Source organism: Talpa occidentalis, unplaced genomic scaffold, assembly GCF_014898055.3.
Source record: "Talpa occidentalis isolate TD23 unplaced genomic scaffold, MPIMG_talOcc4v2.1 talOcc4.9, whole genome shotgun sequence".
In the NCBI taxonomy this organism is placed as follows: Eukaryota; Metazoa; Chordata; class Mammalia; order Eulipotyphla; family Talpidae; genus Talpa; species Talpa occidentalis.
In genome coordinates this window covers 30,401,193-30,419,633 of record NW_023605305.1, presented here as the reverse complement: position 1 = coordinate 30,419,633, position 18,441 = coordinate 30,401,193, and the positions used below count along the sequence as shown (strand labels likewise).

The 18,441-nt window shown below is 45.7% G+C and overlaps 1 protein-coding gene across 13 annotated transcripts in view; it reads left to right on the top strand.

The window, feature by feature from the left end:
• LOC119235247 (AGBL carboxypeptidase 4) overlaps positions 1-18,441 on the top strand; it is a 940,458-nt gene that overhangs the window by 755,328 nt on the left and 166,689 nt on the right. For 8 of the 13 annotated variants that reach the window (XM_054691772.1, XM_054691773.1, XM_054691774.1 and 5 more), the window contains one exon: positions 4,597-4,774. The exons of the other annotated variants lie outside the window; for them this stretch is intronic. In XM_054691772.1, the coding sequence (XP_054547747.1) occupies positions 4,597-4,754 (158 nt within the window). In that variant the 3' untranslated portion in view covers positions 4,755-4,774. Of the gene's footprint in view, positions 1-4,596; positions 4,775-18,441 lie in introns of those variants that run through there. 13 annotated transcript variants of the gene reach the window in all.

The window sequence follows — 18,441 nt, the reverse complement described above, 5'->3', positions numbered from 1 at the left end:
CTGCCTAAAGTCCCTGCAGAGCATTTCTTACCTGTTTGCTTATTTACTTGAAAATTCCTTTTAGAATAAAAGCTTTATAAGCATCTTGTTGAGGGCTAGTGTATGGTAAGTGCTCAGGACATGTCTGTCCAACCAAAGAATAATTCCTAAATCATTACTTGCCCTCACTTCACCTTTCTGAGTTCCTGATTCGCCCACCCAGGTGTCCCTCTGGCCATCTCCTTTTTTGGATGCTAGCAAAAATGCATTGCTCGCTGTTCTCTCTTTTTTCGTTTTTTTTTTGTTTGTTTGTTTGTTTGTTTTTAACAGAGTCAATGCCATTCTTTTTTTTTTTTTTTTTTTAAGATTTATTTCTTTATTTACACAAGCACTGGGTATAGTCAGAAGCGCGGGAGGGTGAGAGAATTCACCAGAGCCAGAGCGGAGAGCAGAACAGGCAGAATGACGAAATACACTGCTGAGGGGAGCAGCGGGCAGCAGGAGAGGTCTGCACACCATGTGGGACCCTCGCTGGTGGCCGGGGATCGAACCGGCACTGCAGAGGCTGCAGGCAGCTTCGCAGCCCAGCACTCAACCTCTGCGCCACCAGGGGAGGCCCTGTTCTCTCTTTTTTCTTCTCCCCAAAGCCGCCTGTCTCATCGGTTTCCCTATCTTGGTGAGTGGCACCACCTCATCCTGGACTCCATATGCCATGCTCTGCATCAGTTCTTATCTCAACCTCTAAACTGTCACTTCTCTCCATACCCACTGCCCCTGGTATAGCCCAGGCCATGTCATTGCTCCCCTGCACCCCTCCAGGCATTCAGGCTCCTCTCCCCATTAATAACTGGAATGATCTTTCAGAGACCAAATATCTACCTTTACCACTGCCCCATCTCTATCAGTCCACCACTATCAATCCACTATCATCCATTACTAAGGGGTGAGCTTAACATGTCATAAAAGCATCTTCATAATCTGGCCCCTGGCTATAACCCCAGTGGTATTTTTCAGTACTGCTGCCCTTGAATTCTAAATTCTTGCCATAATGAGCTGCTGGGTTCCCTGAATAAGCCTGTTTCCTTATTCAGGAATGTGCAGATGCTATACCAGTGCCTGAAACTAATTATTTTGCCCAACCTACCCCTTTCTACTCTGCCCAGCTAACTGCTGCTACCCAGGTCTGCTTAGGAGAACCTGCCTTTAGCAGACCCTCTGTTACTTCTAGGGGGGAATGGGTATTCCTGTCTTGTATCCCAGAGCACTTTGTACCTACCTCTGTTCGTGCCTTAGTAAATCTCTGCCTCCTAGGAGTCTGGTCTAGCAGCCCCTTACGCCATGCTGCTTGCATGCAAACGAGTAAGCCTTGTCCAGATTCATAAGACTGGTGAGCTCAGAGACAAGCAGAACCGCAGAACCGGGCTTTCAGGCTTCCCTTGTCTGTAGAGAATTTTTTTTTAAGGTTTGTTTTTTGTTTTTTTTTTTTTTTTTTTTGGTGGGACCCTCGCCGGTGGCCAGGGAACGAACCGGCGCTGCAGAGGCTGCGGGCAGCCTCGCAGCCCAGCGCTCAACCGCTGCGCCACCGGGGGAGGCTGTCTGTAGAGAATTTTTTACTATAACCTATTTTGAAGTCTCTCTCCAACCCACCATACACTCACCATTTTTAGTCTAATTATTGGAATTCTTATATATTGCGTTTGACTGGTTCTTCCCATGCAAAATGTCTGTGGAATTGAGATTATTTCTTTCTATTTATTGTGTGTGATTTTATCACATTTAGCCACATTTGCCATATTGAAAATGGCAAAACCCTCGATGCTCACAGGGTTGGTGAGGATTTTCTCTTCTTTTTGATTTTAAAGTCATTTCTCACCAGATAGCAGAGGGATGGGGTAAACATTGACTCTGCTTTAGAAAGATGAAAGCAAGAGGCTGGAGGACGATCTCACTTTAAAGACAAGCTCCAGAATGACAGTTAATCCTTATTAAGGTCAAATGACTTTTTGCAGAGTGTCTGAGTTTTCTAAATGAGCCACAGCATTGAGTTCTGGTTAATTTTTATAACTTTTTTTTAATAGGACACATTAGCGCTGTTACAAACCTTGTTAATTAAGCAATAATCTCAAATGCTCCCTCGCAGAGGGAGACATTCCCGGCAACTGCAGGTGATTAATATCTTGAGTCTAAGGAAAGTCTTTTAATCAACCTGAGGGCCATTCAGCTCTCGCACCCCCAGGAAATGAGATGATTGGAATTCTGTGGAGGCCTCTGAAAACCTTCTTCCATTTGCACCTTTTGTCTTACTACCTTTTCTCCAATTCCTGTGAGAACCTCTAAGGACCATCACACCTTCACATGCTCCTCTCCCCTTCTCTCGCCTTTGCTACCCTTTATGGCTTCCAGAAAACAAGAGCGTCACAGCTATAAAACGCACTCCACCGATCTGGGGTGACATCCTGCTTTCATAAATCAGGAAACAGATCCAGAAAGATTCCCCACAAGGGTCCCACAGCAACTCGGGTTAGAGGCAGTTTTCAGCACAGCTTGTCACTCTCATTTAGTTCAGATTCCTAAGGAGTCCCTGTGAGCGGTGGCTTTCTCCTGGCCCGGGGCTGAGAGAGAGAACTCAGTGGCCCAGTTAGCAGGGAAGCCAGTGCTGTCACACCGTGTTGGGTTGTGATCTGTGACAGAGAGAAGCCCCGGGTTCATGTGGGAGCTTGTGTCCTGAGAGGTTGTTGATAAAGTAGGGTCTCCTCACCCAAACTGGTTCGGTTCTGAAAAGACTGAATCTAAAGAATAAGTAGAAATCTGGCTCAGGGGACCTGGGAAATGATGAGCAAAGATACTGATGTGTGACCCGCCTGGAGCAGCCAGGGAAATGCAGGTGGGTAGAGCAAAGGACAGTCTAAAGAGAGACAAGGCCCCTCCCTGCTCTCTCAGCTCCTGTGGGGAGTCCAAGACAAAGTGAAGTGAAGATTAGTCGGGCTTGAGAGTGTCGGGAAGTAGTGGAGGTCAGCTAGAGGCTTGTAAAGCTTCTCTGTACAAACCTTTCTTGGTGGGGACAAAAGGGTGCCTCGCCACAGAGAAAGAACACCCTTAGCATATATACCTGCGGTGTGGACAACAAGACAAGCTGGCTGGGTGCTCAGAAAGGGCATAGAGCAAGGGAGGCAGCAGTGGACTTTATTTACCTCCTTCTTTCAGACCTCGATCTGCAATTCCTGCAATTATGATTGGATTGTCATGTTTGTCATTCTGCCACAGCTAAGGAAGCCAAGGTTTAAATGTTAAAATACTCGCCCACAATGGCATACCCCAGGGCAGAGTTCTTCACCCACAGGCCCCACCCCTCTTATGTCCAGAATTTCTATCCCCTCAGGTTTTCCTGAAAAGGCAGTCATTTTACATACATTTACCTAATCTCTCCCCTGTGCCAAGCACTGTACAGGCCCTGGAAATGAACAGTCATTTATACATAAAATAATTGTGACAACCCATACCAATGTGGTGTTCCTGACAGTTTGAACAAATTTTGCACCTTGCAAAATGTTTATCTCACACACCTTACGGCAGCATTTATGAAGATCCTCTCTGGTTTGTCAGGCTTGTTTACGGGTGAGGAATCTAGGGTAATGACTTGCCCCAGGCTGGGCAGCCAGCTGAAGACTGCAGGGAGAACTTGTCTGGGGCTCGCTCTTTGCTGCATCACACCAAAGGGCAGGCTCAGTGGGAGTGGCTGTCCTTAGCCTCATTCATAATCACCACAATAATATACCTCTTCATGCCTACCAGGTTGTCAGACCTTAATATCCAACAATGTCAGTGCTATGGGGCAGCCAGTATTTGCATGCACTACCATAGTTAGCACAACCACTAGGGGAACCACTTACTAGGCACCACCTAGTGAAGTTGAATATGCATACAGCCTAACATTTAGCAGTTCCACCTCTAGGCCAATACAGGAGAATTCCCTGTATGTGTACTGCAGGAGACATGTGGCGAGATATTTGTAATTGACAACTCAGGAAAGACTTCTGGTCTGCACTGACACCAAAATGGGTCAGCCAACTGTGCTCCAGTCACACAGTGGAAGCTAAGTCATCAGTGAAAATGAATGACCTGCAGCTCTACACTTTTATGTGGGTAAATCTCAGAGCTGTAGTGTTGAATGGCAAGAAGAACGTCAGAAGGAGTTTTTTGTGAAAAAAAAGTTCAAAACTGGGAGAAATAAACACGTTACTTAAGGATGCATGCCTCCATATGTTAACAAGCTGAAAAGGAAGGCAAAAAATCAGAAGAGTGGTTATCTCTGGTGAGGATGAGGTGAGGATGGAGTCGGGAGAGGCGTCCAAGGGCTGTGAAGGGGCCTGTAATGGGCTATTTGTTAAGTTGGGTAGTGGGCACATGGGTGTTGTATCATTTTTAAAGTGCAAATTTGCAGTGTCTATCTCTTTTCTAAGTAGATTTTATGAAAATTTAAAAATATAACTATGCCAGATGTATGAGTTGGTATTTGAGAAGTATGTCCAGGAGGCACATTTTCCTTTCCCTGCTTTAAAGATCTGTTCCAGAATTCACCATTAATCCTTGGCCTTCTTGTTTCTTTTCCCTGTCTAGAGTGTTTGTATGACAGAATAGCACAAGAAACTGTGGATGAAACTGAAATTGCACAGAGACTCTCCAAAGTCAACAAGTACATCTGTGAAAAAATCATGGATATCAATAAATCCTGTAAAAATGAAGAACGAAGGGAAGCAAAATACAATTTGCAATAAACTTTGGATTTTTCATAAAGCCTTCTCGTTTTCCTTGCGTGGCGTGTGATATGCGGGCGATGGTGCCATCCAAATCAGACCCCACCGTGCATGGTGGTGTGTAGGCAGGGGGCCAGTAGGGTTCTGGGGTCAGCAGCTTGTGTCTGAACTTGGACTTCCCACTCTAAAGAAGGCAAATGGATTTTTCCAAGACTCCAGCAGCAACTTGGCGCCGTGTCCTTCTGGGTTTGGGGAAAGCACTGTCTTTTTCAAGGGGCACAAAGTGTCTCTGAGTTGCCTACCACTTGACCCAGAATTTGAACTGATATTTTTACCATTCAAGGACTTCTATCTCTGTTCCTCTATTTTGTTCTATAATAAATAAAACTTCATGAATTCTTTGATGTTGACAATGATTATCCTCATTCATTTAAGGATATTAAGTGTGCAATGGAAGTTGACCAGTGTCTTTTGAGGGGTGGAAAATTCAGGCTGAAAGAGAGACGTTCATAAGGGATGTGGTGCTGTCTGTGGAGCTGAAGAGCTGTCTGGAAAGCAGATTATTTTCTCATACTTCAAAGGACAGGTCTAGGACCAGTTGCCTGTTTCCACTCAAGATGAGGTGAAATTCAGCCTCCTTGATCATTTGAATCGATCTTTGTAAAGGGGTGCAGGGGGCAGACATGTTAGATGTGGTCTGGGTTACTTTCAGGAAGTAGTGGGCAATGTCACTTGGTGTAAGTTTGTTCATTCTGTCTCATATCTCAACTGATCTTTTAAGTTATATAATTTTTATCGCATTTGGTTACTGAGTCTCGAAGGTGTCTGGTGCACAGTCTGGCAAACCACATTCGATCTTCCTGTTGATTTGCACTTTCTTTTCCATGATACCCGTAAAATCAGCACATGCGTATTAGAAAGGGCAAGAGTTTGGGGCCAAGTGCCTGGGTTCCAAGCTTGGCTCCCTGCTTGCTTGGGACTTAACCTCTCTAGTTTCCTTTTTCCATTCCATGTAAAAGGCCGTAACATCTACCTTGCAGAGTTGCTATAATAATGAGTGATAACATAAATCTGTGAAGTGCTCAATTAATGTTGGTGTTCATTATTCATTTCTGATTATTGGCTTTTATGCATTGGTTGGGAAACTGGTCTCTGGGATTTCTAATGGTTTATGCATTAGGCTGTTGGTGGTCTGTTAGCTAACGCTCAGGGTTCTGGGGAGATGGCTGTGTCTGAGGGATTTTATTTTAGTAAAATAAAAAGGGATTTTTATTTAGTAAATAAAATGATCCTTTTGTAACATGAAATATTGTATCTTGCTAATAGACTGTGTAGATGTGAATTTCCTTTTATGGTATTTGCCTCGCTCTCCACAAACTTAGCAGTGTGATCTTGTACCAAGCACCTCAGAATAAGTGACTCCTCAGAATCTTTACAATATAAGGAAAATGGTGCCTACCTTACAGGTTCTATGGATAAGTAAATAATAACAATAATAATAAACAGGCAGTATTGATAACTAAATAATAATTAAAAACAACTGATTCGAACATGTGCTGGGACATTTTTAAGTGTTTAGCATATGTTAACTCATTTCATGAGGTAAGTCAAGTTCTGTACACTTAGTTTTCAATATATTCTGTTACTGAGATGTGCTCATCTTAATGGCATGTGGCAGCTTAGACACGAGTGGTGTGGAATGCACAAGAGACTGGAAACAGCCTCTTCCCCCCTTCTCCTTGGCATGACAGAGATTCACCCAGAGGCTCTGCATTTCTCTCCAACAAATTATACAACTTGGTACCTACTTTACAGACGTTTTTAGATTAGTGGGAGAGTCATGGAAATACATATTTATTGAGTGATGTGACAAAGAGGAAAGTGCTTTGTATGGTGTACAACGCCTGTGTTAGGGACAGAAAAGGGTTGTGAAGGAATGTGGATTCATATCCCAAGTTTACTGCCATTTCTGGGAAGGTCACTTGAGCTCTCTGTAGCTCATTTCTTGTAAAGTAGAAATTATAATCCCTGAGGGTTGTTGTCAGGAGTAATCCAGTACTACCTGACCTGGGAAAAGCACACTAAATCTGGAAGGACCATGTAGATGTCAGTTATAGCATCGCGTAGGAAGTGGATGTGCCAGGGAAGGCCTTGCAGTGGGTTCTAGCGGGGCACCAAGCTTCACATGCTAATCAGACTGAGATGTTCTGAAGTGCCCTTGGCCTACGTGGTGTCCTGTTACTATATAAGGGCAAGACCATTGTTCTTAAATGATTCAGAAGAGGAAATGGGCCCAGAAAAGGTGACATAACTGTTTGGCCAAGGTCCCAGAGTTATCAGCAGTCAAGCTGGATCAGGATCCGGGTCTGTGCAAAGTTGCTCTTTACCTCTTCTCTGAAAAATGAGCAGACTTTTATGGTCTGGGCTGAGAATCTAGCCATGGTATCTCAGTAGGCTTAGGGGTGACCCAGCCTAAGTAATCAATTCATTGAAATTGGCCTTGCTGGGGAGATACAGTACCTATTATAAGGATTCACAAGTTTATTACATTGTACATCCACAAAACTGAAATTCATTTTGTGTAATAGGGAGTTTCTCAAACTTGCCCAAATCTTAAGCATTTGCTGGGGTGGTGCCTAAAATACAGACGCCTGGACTTTGGTTTTGGGAACTTGATTGATTCAGTAGGTCCGGGATATGGCAGGAAATGTGTATTTTAATACAAAGGCCCCTTCTGAATACCAGTCTTGTTGAAGTCTCTAGAAGACCTACTTTAATGAAGGAACAAGAGTGTTTCCTAAGTAAAAAGACAAGCTCCTTCTACAGTGCTTGAGGATATCTGAGACTGAGAATACATTTCCCCTTAAACAGCTGAGGAGCTGCCCTAAAAGCTTATTTAAAGTTCCTCTTTCAGGCTCACCCAGTGCTGTTTAGTCAGACATGCTGCCAAAGGTGACTTTTCATCTAGGCACCAATGATTCCCCCTCATGTTTGCGTTAGATTCTTTCTTTTGACTCCTGACAGCCCGGTGAGTCACGTGGGACAGGACTGTCAATCCTGAATGGCCCCGCCTGAGTTGGTGAGTTTGTGCACTGTCTTCAGAAGCTCTGGCAACAAGTTCTCTGTTACCAGGCAAAGCAGAAAGATGGGATTTGTTTTTAGTTTCTAACTGAGGAAAGTGTGTTAGTGACAACTATGCATCCAGAGGTTCCTTGGATGCATTTCTGAATTATGACTTTTTTTTTGTATTTGTAAAGAACAAAGATCACTTTATAGAAATTTTTGGAAAAAAATGGGGGAAACGTTCCAAGTCGCACTACCGGAAACATCGTGATGTCTCTCTTCTAGTCTTTTACCCAGGGTGTAAGTAAATGTGTATTTCATGACCTGTAATTCCAGCCTATAGGCAGTTTTGTGTCCTTTCCTTCCCATTTGACCTATTTCCCTGTTGCTGCGTGTAATTTCTTTTTTTTTTTTAAAGATTTATTTATTTATTTATACAAGCACTGGGTACAGTCAGAAGCACAGGAGGGTGAAAGAATTCATCAGAGCCAGAGTGGGGAACAGAACAGGCAGATTTGATGAAATACACTGCTGAGGGGAGCAGCGGGCGTGACAGGAGAGGTCTGTGCACCATGTGGGACCCTCGCTGGTGGCCGGGGATCGAACCGGCGCTGCAGAGGCTGCAGGCAGCTTCGCAGCCCAGCGCTCAACCGCTGCGCCACCAGGGGAGGCCCTGCATGTAATTTCTAACCTTCTGTTCCAATGTCAGGCTACCACTGAGCAAATCACTGGTCATCTGTGGGGCATTCTAATCTCAGGGCTCCTGGGCCATGGGCTGAAGAGTAAGGTTGACTTTAGGAAGTTGATGCTTTCGAGTTCAGATCCCAGCACTAGCTCTTAATCTTGTTATCATCCTGTTATTACTTCACTTGAGGTGAGTTCCTTCAGATTTCTGAGCACTAGATTCTTCATCTGCAAAATGAAGGAAATACTACTTGCTTATGGGCTTATAAAGGAGGACTAAGAATGTAACTAGAAGCAAGAGTGGATCAGTGGCTGCCAGTGTTCTCATTGGGAGTCCTACCCTGTCCCCACACTCATTCAGCCATTGCCTGAGTGTGCTCCTATCCTGTTTCTAACCTGCCTGACCCTCTATGCAGTGACTTTGGCTTTCAGCCCTGCTCTGGGCCTTCCAGCTGCCTGTGCTTACCCCTCAGTGTTTGGTGCTTGGGATCATCCCCTGTGCACAAGGATGAGACCCACTCATTGTCACCTTCTAGCTCCCCTCACTGACCTCAACTCCTGACACCCAGATGGGTCATTTGCCATCCTCATATTTTCAGGGCATTTGTAAATAAAACTCAGATGGAGATTTTTTTTTCCCTTTTTTCCCTTTATATTTTCTATGATTTTCTTAGGAGTGTTTCACCTGGGTCATAAAGAAATGACATTTTTATCATTCTTGATATATACAATGCATGAAGCCACATTTTAAATTATTTTGCCAATTTGATAGGTGAAAACTAGTATACCTCATTATAGTTCTTTGATCATCACTGAAAACTCTGCACTGTGTATCTCTCCAGGGTTTGATTTCTTGTTTATAAAAAAAAACGAAAGCTTTTCCTTCTTATAGGTATTTCCAGCAGAATCCATTTTACTTTCTGTGGTTTTTGTTTTTATATCTTTAAAATAGACATACCAATACATACTCACACCACTTCTTTTGGGGTATTACTCCATTTCCAACAAGCATCTTCACAAGTTCATGGAAACTCTGGGTCAAAGTGAACTTGGAGGCCCTCTGGCCAGATCACCTCTCCACTCTAAGCATTGCCTTCCCAGATCATGCTCAGACACCCCACGCAGAGGAAGATGGAATTTGTCTTCCTACCCAAGAGTCCATCTAAATGTTCATTTTTAAAATGTTCTGTTGAGTAAAAATTCTACTTCCCCAAGACTTCTGAAGTTGTTCAACTTCTCCCCTCTGAGGCCAGGCAGAATACTTCTACTCTTATCCCTTTGCAGAATTGAAGGTGACGATCATGTCTCTTCACTAACTAATAAATAGCTGAAATTTTATCCTACTGTTTCTCATGGGAGAGAGACTGTGTAGGTAAGAATGGGGGCTCTGGATTTAGGCAGTACTATGTTTAAATAATAGTATGTGACCCTTGAACAAGTTCTTAATCTCTCTGACCATCCTTGTGGCTCTTTTATGGATGCATCCCTAAAAGATGGAGTTCAGGACTGGACACTGAACTCAGGGAGGGTCTTATCAGCACTAACCAACATAGGTTGTCACCTCTTACTCTTGGACAACATATCACTATTAATGTGGCCTAATCTTGAGTTAGCATCTTTAGCAATAGAATTGTCAGATTGAGCTTGAGTTCACCAAGCATTCCCATGCTCCCTCTTTTTGCTAAAACAATACTTGTACCTTTAGTTCACTGTCATAAGAAAACATAGATTTGGAGCCAGAGAAGTTCACACTGAATTCAAAATCTGACTTCACTATTTAATAATTAGAGATGACTGGGGAAGTCTTTAAGTGCTCCCCAGCCCCAGTCACCTTACCCATTTTGCAGTAGTTAAGGGAATCATACTGACCTGCCTCTGTGCCAGACCTAAGCCCCACTCCCCTAGTTCCAGTCTTCACTCATTGTGGGTTTATGTTTCTGTTTTACTTCCCTTTTTCATTTTAGCAATGCTTTATCCTCCCATCCCCAATCGTGTGCTTAACTGAAATGCAGGACTTTGTATTCATCTTATTGGTTTCAGCCCAGCATTCCAACTGGTTGAGATCTTTCCCACTGGTGCTTAAAATACAAAACAAAATTTGAAGAAAGGCAAACCTGAAAAAGAAAACTCAACCATAACCCCAAGAACCAAACCCAACTTCATGCACTCTGACGAGACCCTCCTGTCTTGTTCCCTTAACAACATTTGGCAAATGTTTCTCCCTCTCCCACATTTTAATGCCCTCCCAGGCATTGGGCCATGTTCCTACCTCTTCTCTGTATGTTTTGCTATCTCTAACTTCTTGCTATTAGAGATGATGCTGCCATGATCACTAATGGTTGGTTGTTTCTGAATTTCCCAGGAGTAAATTACTTGGGCTAAAGGGCAAGGAATTTTTATAGTCCTTTCCATTATTATATTGCTTTCCAAAAGATCAAGCTGTATCTCAAGCATGGCCACCATGTTTGTGCCATTTCCCTACAACTTCACCAGTATTGGGAATTTTTAAGGAATTTTGGCGAATTGACTTTCTACCCTGGTGTATTTTTTCCATTTCTCCCTGTGTAATTGTCTATGCGTTCATTTGGGTATTTGAGGTTATTATGGATCTTCGTTTTATATGATCTATCCTTCTTCCCAATTTCATCATGTATATGACTTTTTATATCTTCAAGGGTCATCAATAGTAGTGTTTATTATTGGGTCCACTACAGATCCAACTTCTACTCACTGATCACTCTTCTCTGAGCTGGATTATTACAGTAGCTAGGACTCCTCCATCTCTCTGTAATCAAGGAAAGGATATGTAAGCTTACCCCAGAAGGATGAGAATGGCTGTGAGATCATCTGTCTGTCTATCACTCCCTCCCTCCATTCATCTTAAAGGTGCTGACAGGCACTGCTGGTCAAGTCTGTCCAGGGAGTCACACCTCAAATACGGGCCCAAGCCTGCGCTCTTTCTTTCTGGAATGTGCACTTTCAGCCAAATCTATTCTGGTACCTGGGGGGTTGAGCATTTACTGTTTCCATTTCATTAGCTAATGGGGAAGACAGATTCAGTATTCTAGCCTCACCACCATCTGCACCCAAAATCCCCTGTGAGTAATTATATAATTCATTCAGTCATTCAGCAAATATTTATTGAGTGTCTACTAGGTGTCAGTCACTGGTCTAAATGCTTGAGCCATATTAGCGAAGAAAAACACTGGGGAGCAGAAAGGGATGAGGAGGAAGATAATAAACACATTATATAAGAAATTATAGGAGATGGTGATAAATACAATGTAAAAAAGTAAAATGTGGAGCAGGGTTAGTTAGATTGGGTGTGTGGTGGGGAGAAGGTTCATCTGTTAGTGAGTGTCAGGGTCGGCATCACTGGGAAGGTGCAAGCTGGACAAGGACAGGAGGGTGAGGGAGTTGGTATGGCTTAGGAAGCCCTGCCCAGGGCCCTGGGAACTGGGAACTAGCAGTATGCAAGCAGTGTGGGAGGGAAGAACATTACATTTGTCCTGTCTGCTTGGAATGTCAGTGTTTTTTTGGTTTTTTGTTTTTAATTAATTTATTTATTTATACAAGCACTGGGTACAGTCAGAAGCGCGGGAGGGTGAGAGAATTCACCGGAGCCAGAGCGGGGAGCAGAGCAGGCAGAAGGACCGAAGTACACTGCTGAGGGGAGCAGCGGGCGGCAGGAGAGGTCTGCGCGCCATGTGGGACCCTCCTCGGTGGCCGGGGAGCAGCCGGGGATCGAACCGGTGCTGCAGAGGCTGCGGGCAGCTTCGCAACCCAGCGCTCAACCGCTGAGCCTCCGGGGAGGCCCTGGAACCTCAGGTTTATTCGAAGATGGGAGGGGTGAGTCCAGGCAAAGAGGAAGGAAGAGTTCATGTTAACCAGTACATTGACACATTTTCTGTAGCAACAAGCAAGGCTCGATGTGGCATAAAAGCAGTATTTCCATGACAAAAATGAAATAGTTTACTTAAAAAAAGTACTCACAGGAGTTGGGGTAGAAGGGCTGCGTCTGTCTCCACACTCACCCAATCCCTGCAGAGGCCTTTCAAGGGGAAAGTCTACTGAGCCCAGGTGGTAGACAGATGGGTGCGCAGTTGAGCTGTCCTAGGTATGAAGCCACGTTTATCTCTCCCTAGGTGAACCCAACCCTTCCCTGAGCTTGTTTTCTCAAGTGATGGTAGTAATTCTCACCTTCCAGTTTTATTGGGAGGGCAAAATGAAGACAATTACTAGAAGGTGCGCGTCTTTGGGGTCCTTATGTAGTTCAGGCCTGGATTGAGACCCCAGTGTGGAGGTGCTTAACTGCTTTGTGCAGGATGTTGGCTTTTCATCAGACACAATGATACCCACCCTGGATATACTAACTCTGAGGCCTGGGGCAAGTTGCCTTAGCTCTAGGCCTGTTTCCTCTTCTGTGATATAGTGACAATAGCACAGCATCTGAGAATTTACCCTGAGGGGTCCATGAAATCCCAAGTGCATTTGACAAGGAACCTGAATGGAGCAGGTCCTGGCCAAACCCCAGTCCCTTTTGCTGGTGTAGGCTCCTGCCAGGTGCCCACTGTCCTCGCGGCACAGCACAGTCCCCACCCTCTGCATGCTCTAAGTTAAAGGACCAGTTTTCTCTAATGAAGGATTATTTATAGACAATTGTTACTCACTGTGTGTCTTCCAAATAACTAATTTGCATGTTTGTCCAGGGGCTTCTAAAAACAGCAAAAGGGGTGTTTCCCACATGGGTGGCTAGGTTTGGCAGGCTAGCTGTTCTATAAATGCTTGTTGAATGAATGACAATGAATGAATGAATGGCTTTATTATTATCACTTTGACTAATAATATAAAAGACTTTCACAATTACAAGTTATCATAACAACTCTATGAAGTGTCTTTATGGTGATGATAAGGAATCAAGCTAGAAAGTGGGGAAATTTGCATTTTCTGAGTCACACAGTAAATGGAGAAAGCTTAAACCCAAGTCTCCAGAAGCAAAATCCAATGCTCTTATCTAAATATCAGTGATTCTGAATCTTGAACCTCCATCGGAATCACCAGCTTATGAAAACCCAAATCACAGGTCCTGCCCCAGAGTTTCTAATTCAGCCGGTCTAGTGTAAGGCTCATGAATTTACCTTTTCCAATAAGTTTTCAAGCAGTATTGGAGCTGCTGGTCTGGGGATTACACTTTAAGGACTGCTGTTCTAAACAATGCTACTCTCCCATATTGTAATCACAAGGGGCATATAGTTAGATCGTGGTGATTTGAAATGAATGGGCCATGAGAGCAGAAGCTGTGCATAGAAAGAAAGGATGGCCAGGGTGCCTGAACCTTATAGCGCCGCAGCCAAAGGAGGTGCACCTTCCCAGGTGAGCCCCACTACTGGGGACTCTTCCCCATGTGTAAAGTGGGATTGGCATTTGCCTCCCAAGTATCCTGGTAGATTGAATGAGATGTCTTGGATTGTCTTGGTCTGTCTACTAGTGTCTTTTCCTGAGGGCAGGACGGTATAAATTCATCTCTGTCCCGCTTTGCTGAGTCCTACTGTGTGCTGGTGCAGGAGATATAAATATGGACAATATTTTTAAATGAACTAATACTTTTTGAGCCCATACCTCATGTAAGACACTATTCATAGCATCTTAATCACCATGCTATTTGCTCCCTTCGGTCTGTCATGATTGACACAAGCCGTGTCTTCTGGCTGAAACTTCCCTGTCGCTTCTGCTCTGTGACTGTCTACTCCTTCTTGCTCAGGAGGGCTTCAGTGCTCCCTCCCCAGCTCAGGTCAGACACTCGTCCCCTGTCCCCCTACTTCTCTGTTGGCCTTGTCATATGTGTCCACTTTCTCACTGAACAGTGAGCTTCAGAATCAGGGTGTTCATCTCTGAGTCTGGGGACCCAGCACAGGGCACAGTACTCATGAAATGGAGATCTCCCAGGAGTCCAGGCCCCTGGTGACCACAGACTGTGGGAAATCAAAGATCAAGCAGCATTTTCTGCCTAGAGGTTTAAGGCCTTTAGGGGTCACGAGAAGCTCTTCACAAGAGTGTCATGGGGCCTTCCTGATCTTGTTCCTTCAGCACAGTCCACTGCCAGGAAAAGAAAGGAGGAAAGGATTTTGCACTGACTAAGTCTGAGGAATCTGACCTTACCCAGCTGGGTCTGACTCTGGGCTTCACCACCTACCAGTTCTGTGAACTTGGGAAAGTTATTTCACTGGTTGGGCCTCAGTTTCCTCCTCCTCCACAGTAGGTGCTCACTGATAGGCAGCGCCCTTCCTTCAGCTCAGTAGAAGCAGTGAGCCCTGAGTACCAACCAGGGTGTCACTCTCCGCCTGTGCAGACTGTGGGCCCGGCACGTCCTCTCTATGGTCCTCGTTGGTCTCCCTCAGTTCTAATGTGTGTGCGACTTCCTTCCCCTCTCACCCCTGCCTCCCATGAGGGAGCAGATTTCAGCCCATGATGCATTCTTTTCCAAAGCTGCATTCGTTCTAAAGCTCCTCATTCATTCCACCAGGAGCATCCCTGGTGGCACAGGCGGTTGAGCACAGCTCTGTGAGGCTGGCCACAGCCTCTGCAACGTGGGTTTGATCCCTGCCGGCTAGGGAGATACCCACATGGCACGGCAGACCTCTCCTGTCTCATCTGCTGCTCCCCTCAGCAGTGTTTTCAGTCCATCTGCCTTTTCTGCTCCCTACTCTGTCTCTGGTAAATCCTCTCACCCTCCCACACCTCTGGCCTGTACTGCAGTTCTTGTATGCAAAAATAATTAAATCTTTTATTAAAAAAAAAAGAAGTCTCAGGTTCCTGTGAGCATTAAGTGTCTATCAAGCACTTAGAACTTAATAAACACTACATAAATGCTTATTGTCTTTTTAAGCAAGGAGCAAGAGATGGAAGAGGGTAGCATGTCTCGAGCAAGGGAAGATGCTGGGAAGCTGGGAGGGTAAGGGTGAAGTTGGTATTGGGAGATGAGGCAGGAGAGGTGGGCAGGTGCCAGTTCATGGAGGGCCTCGCTCCAGGTGCAGGTGCTAGACTCTGAAGGTCATAACAGCTGCAAAAAGGTGCTTTAGAGAGGTGATGCCACTTCATTGTGGTGGATGCTTTGAGGAAAGGAGCAGCATTGAGGAGGTTTTTGGAGTAACTCAGGGGAGAGGTGATGACGGACAGGTGCCCATGCTCCTTCTTTCTTGCACTGGCATGGCCTGGTGGGAAGCAGGCTATGAGCACCAAAATGCACAGGTTCTCATGGGCAGTGCGCAGGGCAGCCATGAAAGGGCAGCTCACACAGCTCCTGTGCCCTGGACCAGCTCTGTGCAGCCCTAGCAGGGATCAGGCCATGCAGGGGAGGCAGACCCAAAGGGTCTGGAAAGAGGGACAGATTGCAGGGCAGTACCTGTTTCTGCGTCAGGTCTTCCCAGAGCACTCCCTTGATGCTGTGCAGATAGCATGGCCTGTGGGGTGAGAGAGGAGGGTTGTAAACCTTTCTGCTAGTCCTTTTCAGTTAGCCTGACCTTGGCTAAGTTCCTCAATCTTCTGGGTCTGCAGCTTTATCATCTGTGCAGCAAAAATAACAGCATCCATACTTTAGACTATTGCAAAAATTGCTGCTCACATGCACACAGTAGGTGCTCACTGATAGGCAGCGCCCTTCCTTCAGCTCAGTAGAAGCAGTGAGCCCTGAGTACCAACCAGGGTGTCACTCTCCGCCTGTGCAGACTATGGGCCTGGCACGTCCTCTCTATGGTCCTCGTTGGTCTCCCTCAGTTCTAATGTGTGTGTGACTTACTTCCCCTCTCACCCCTGCCTCCCATGAGGGAGCAGATTTCAGCCCATGATGCATTCTTTTCTAAAGCTGGTGGGAAGCCACTGGCCCTGGCTTTGAAAAATGAGAGCCACTGCGGAAAGGCTATCATTGCTGGTCGAAGGAGGGAGGCTGGAGTTCTTTCCAATGGCTCTTTAAATTATTTTCATTTTGCTGACGCATTCACTTTTCTAAGCAAAGGAGCTTGGGAGACGGTTATAGGCCATTTAATAGCAGAAAGCCTCATTGGCTTCAATCTCTTGGAGGAGGAAAAAGCTTAACCTCTTGTAGCCCAGCCTGCGCCGCCTTCTGCAGGACCCAGGGGGGCAGATGGGCTTTTCAGACCCGGCCTTTCAGGGAGCCAGGTCCAAGACCAAGTAGATCTTCCCACGAGGTCCAGGCAGGGTTGGCCAATATTGGCACAGGTGGAATAGAACCCAAGGCAAGATTTGGAGGTGAATTGGGCTCCTCTAGGTTTTCAATTATGATTATAAGGTGGCTGGTTTGCATTTTTCTCCTTTTCCTTTTGTTCTAAGATTGAGCAAGTGATTCTACTTTCTTATTCAGAATGAGGGCAGCCAACAGGCACATGCATGCCTCTCCCATGCCCTTTCCTCAGCCCAGAATCAGGGAATCCTCCCATTAGCTTTTGCTGAGCTCCTCTGGTATGTCAGACCCACACTGAAAACTTTGTATATTTAATCATCACAGCAAGAATCTTTGACAGTTGGCGCTGCCATCTTGATTTTTCTGGATAGGAACACCACAGCCCAGAGAGGGTAGAATTCCACACAGCAGCTAAGTGAGAGGGTCAAGATTCCAATCGTCCTTCCAAGGTCAAGTCCACACCTCTTTCCTCACAGCCCGGGTGCAACCTAGTAACCAGTACTGGCCAAGAGCCAGCCAGGTGCCAGTCCAGGTCAGAGAAGTGCTCTGCTCCTTTTTGCCTGGGAGGATGATTGCCATGCTCAAGGTTCACCGTCATGTACAATTTCCCTTGTAAGCTAGTGCTGGACGGCAGAGGTCCAACAGCAGGATAACCATGTGCAGGCCCACCCCCCCATGCACATACACACACGCACACTGACGTCAGAGTGAAATGCTGAGCGGCCAAAAATGTCCCAGAGCTGTTTCAGCACAAGTGAACCTCAAAAGCACAATGCTCAGACAAAGCAGCAAGTGGTAGAAGGAAATTAAGTGCTGGAGACTGTTGATGAATGTGTAAAACAATGCTGTAGACGGAGTGTGGTCGTGCGATGTCCAGAGTGTGAAACTTGGGCATGAGAGCTGCCTACCAGCTTTGGGTGAGCCCGTATGGGGAGGACAGAGAAGAGAGAAAAAGAGGCCTCTGCAGTGTTGGAACTATTTTAGACAAAGAGCTCCAAAGAAAAAAGCAGAAAGCAAAAAAATCCTGATACATTATGCCGAGAAGAATACTGGTGGCAGAGCACATGGCACACACCTCTGCTTCCGTGTCCCCAAAGTGCAGGCCCGGGCCCAAAGCTCCAAGCCATGCAGGGGTTCTCATCAACTCTTTCCTCACATGCTCTTGGAGCATTAAACTTGTGTCAGTCAAAGGTATTCTTTAAACTACAGTCTTGTAGGAATATAAATGGAGGCTCCACACACTGCTCCTTTCCTGTCTGTCTCCCCCTCTAGATTGTTACTTCCTTGAGAGCAAAGGCAGTTTCTGACTCATCTCCTGCCCTCAGCTCAAACTCAGGAAAAATGCTGGCTGTCGGCCAGACCTGTGGACGCAGCCAGCCTCGCCACCAATGTCTTCTCCCCAACCACCAGCACCAGCAATGCCTTCTCCCCAGCCCACAGCCCAGATCCTGAGAACTCTGTGGATTGAAGGCAAGCAGCTTATTCCAGGTTTCCCTCATTGCTGACACACAGAAGTGATGGCTCATCATGGTGTCCCGTAGTTCAGAAGAGACAGGTGGAGCAGGGGCCTACCCTGGGGTCCCGAGGGCGCTATGGAGGATATAATAGTCAACCCCACCCTTCGAGGCTCTCACCTCTGGTCCCGAGCTGTTCGTTCTCACCCGCATGGGCAGAGTGGTGGTGAACACAAGTTCAAGTGACCCAGTTTGGGGAAAGATTTTCTTGAACCAATCCCTGCATAGTCCTCACTTGACCCTCTGTGAC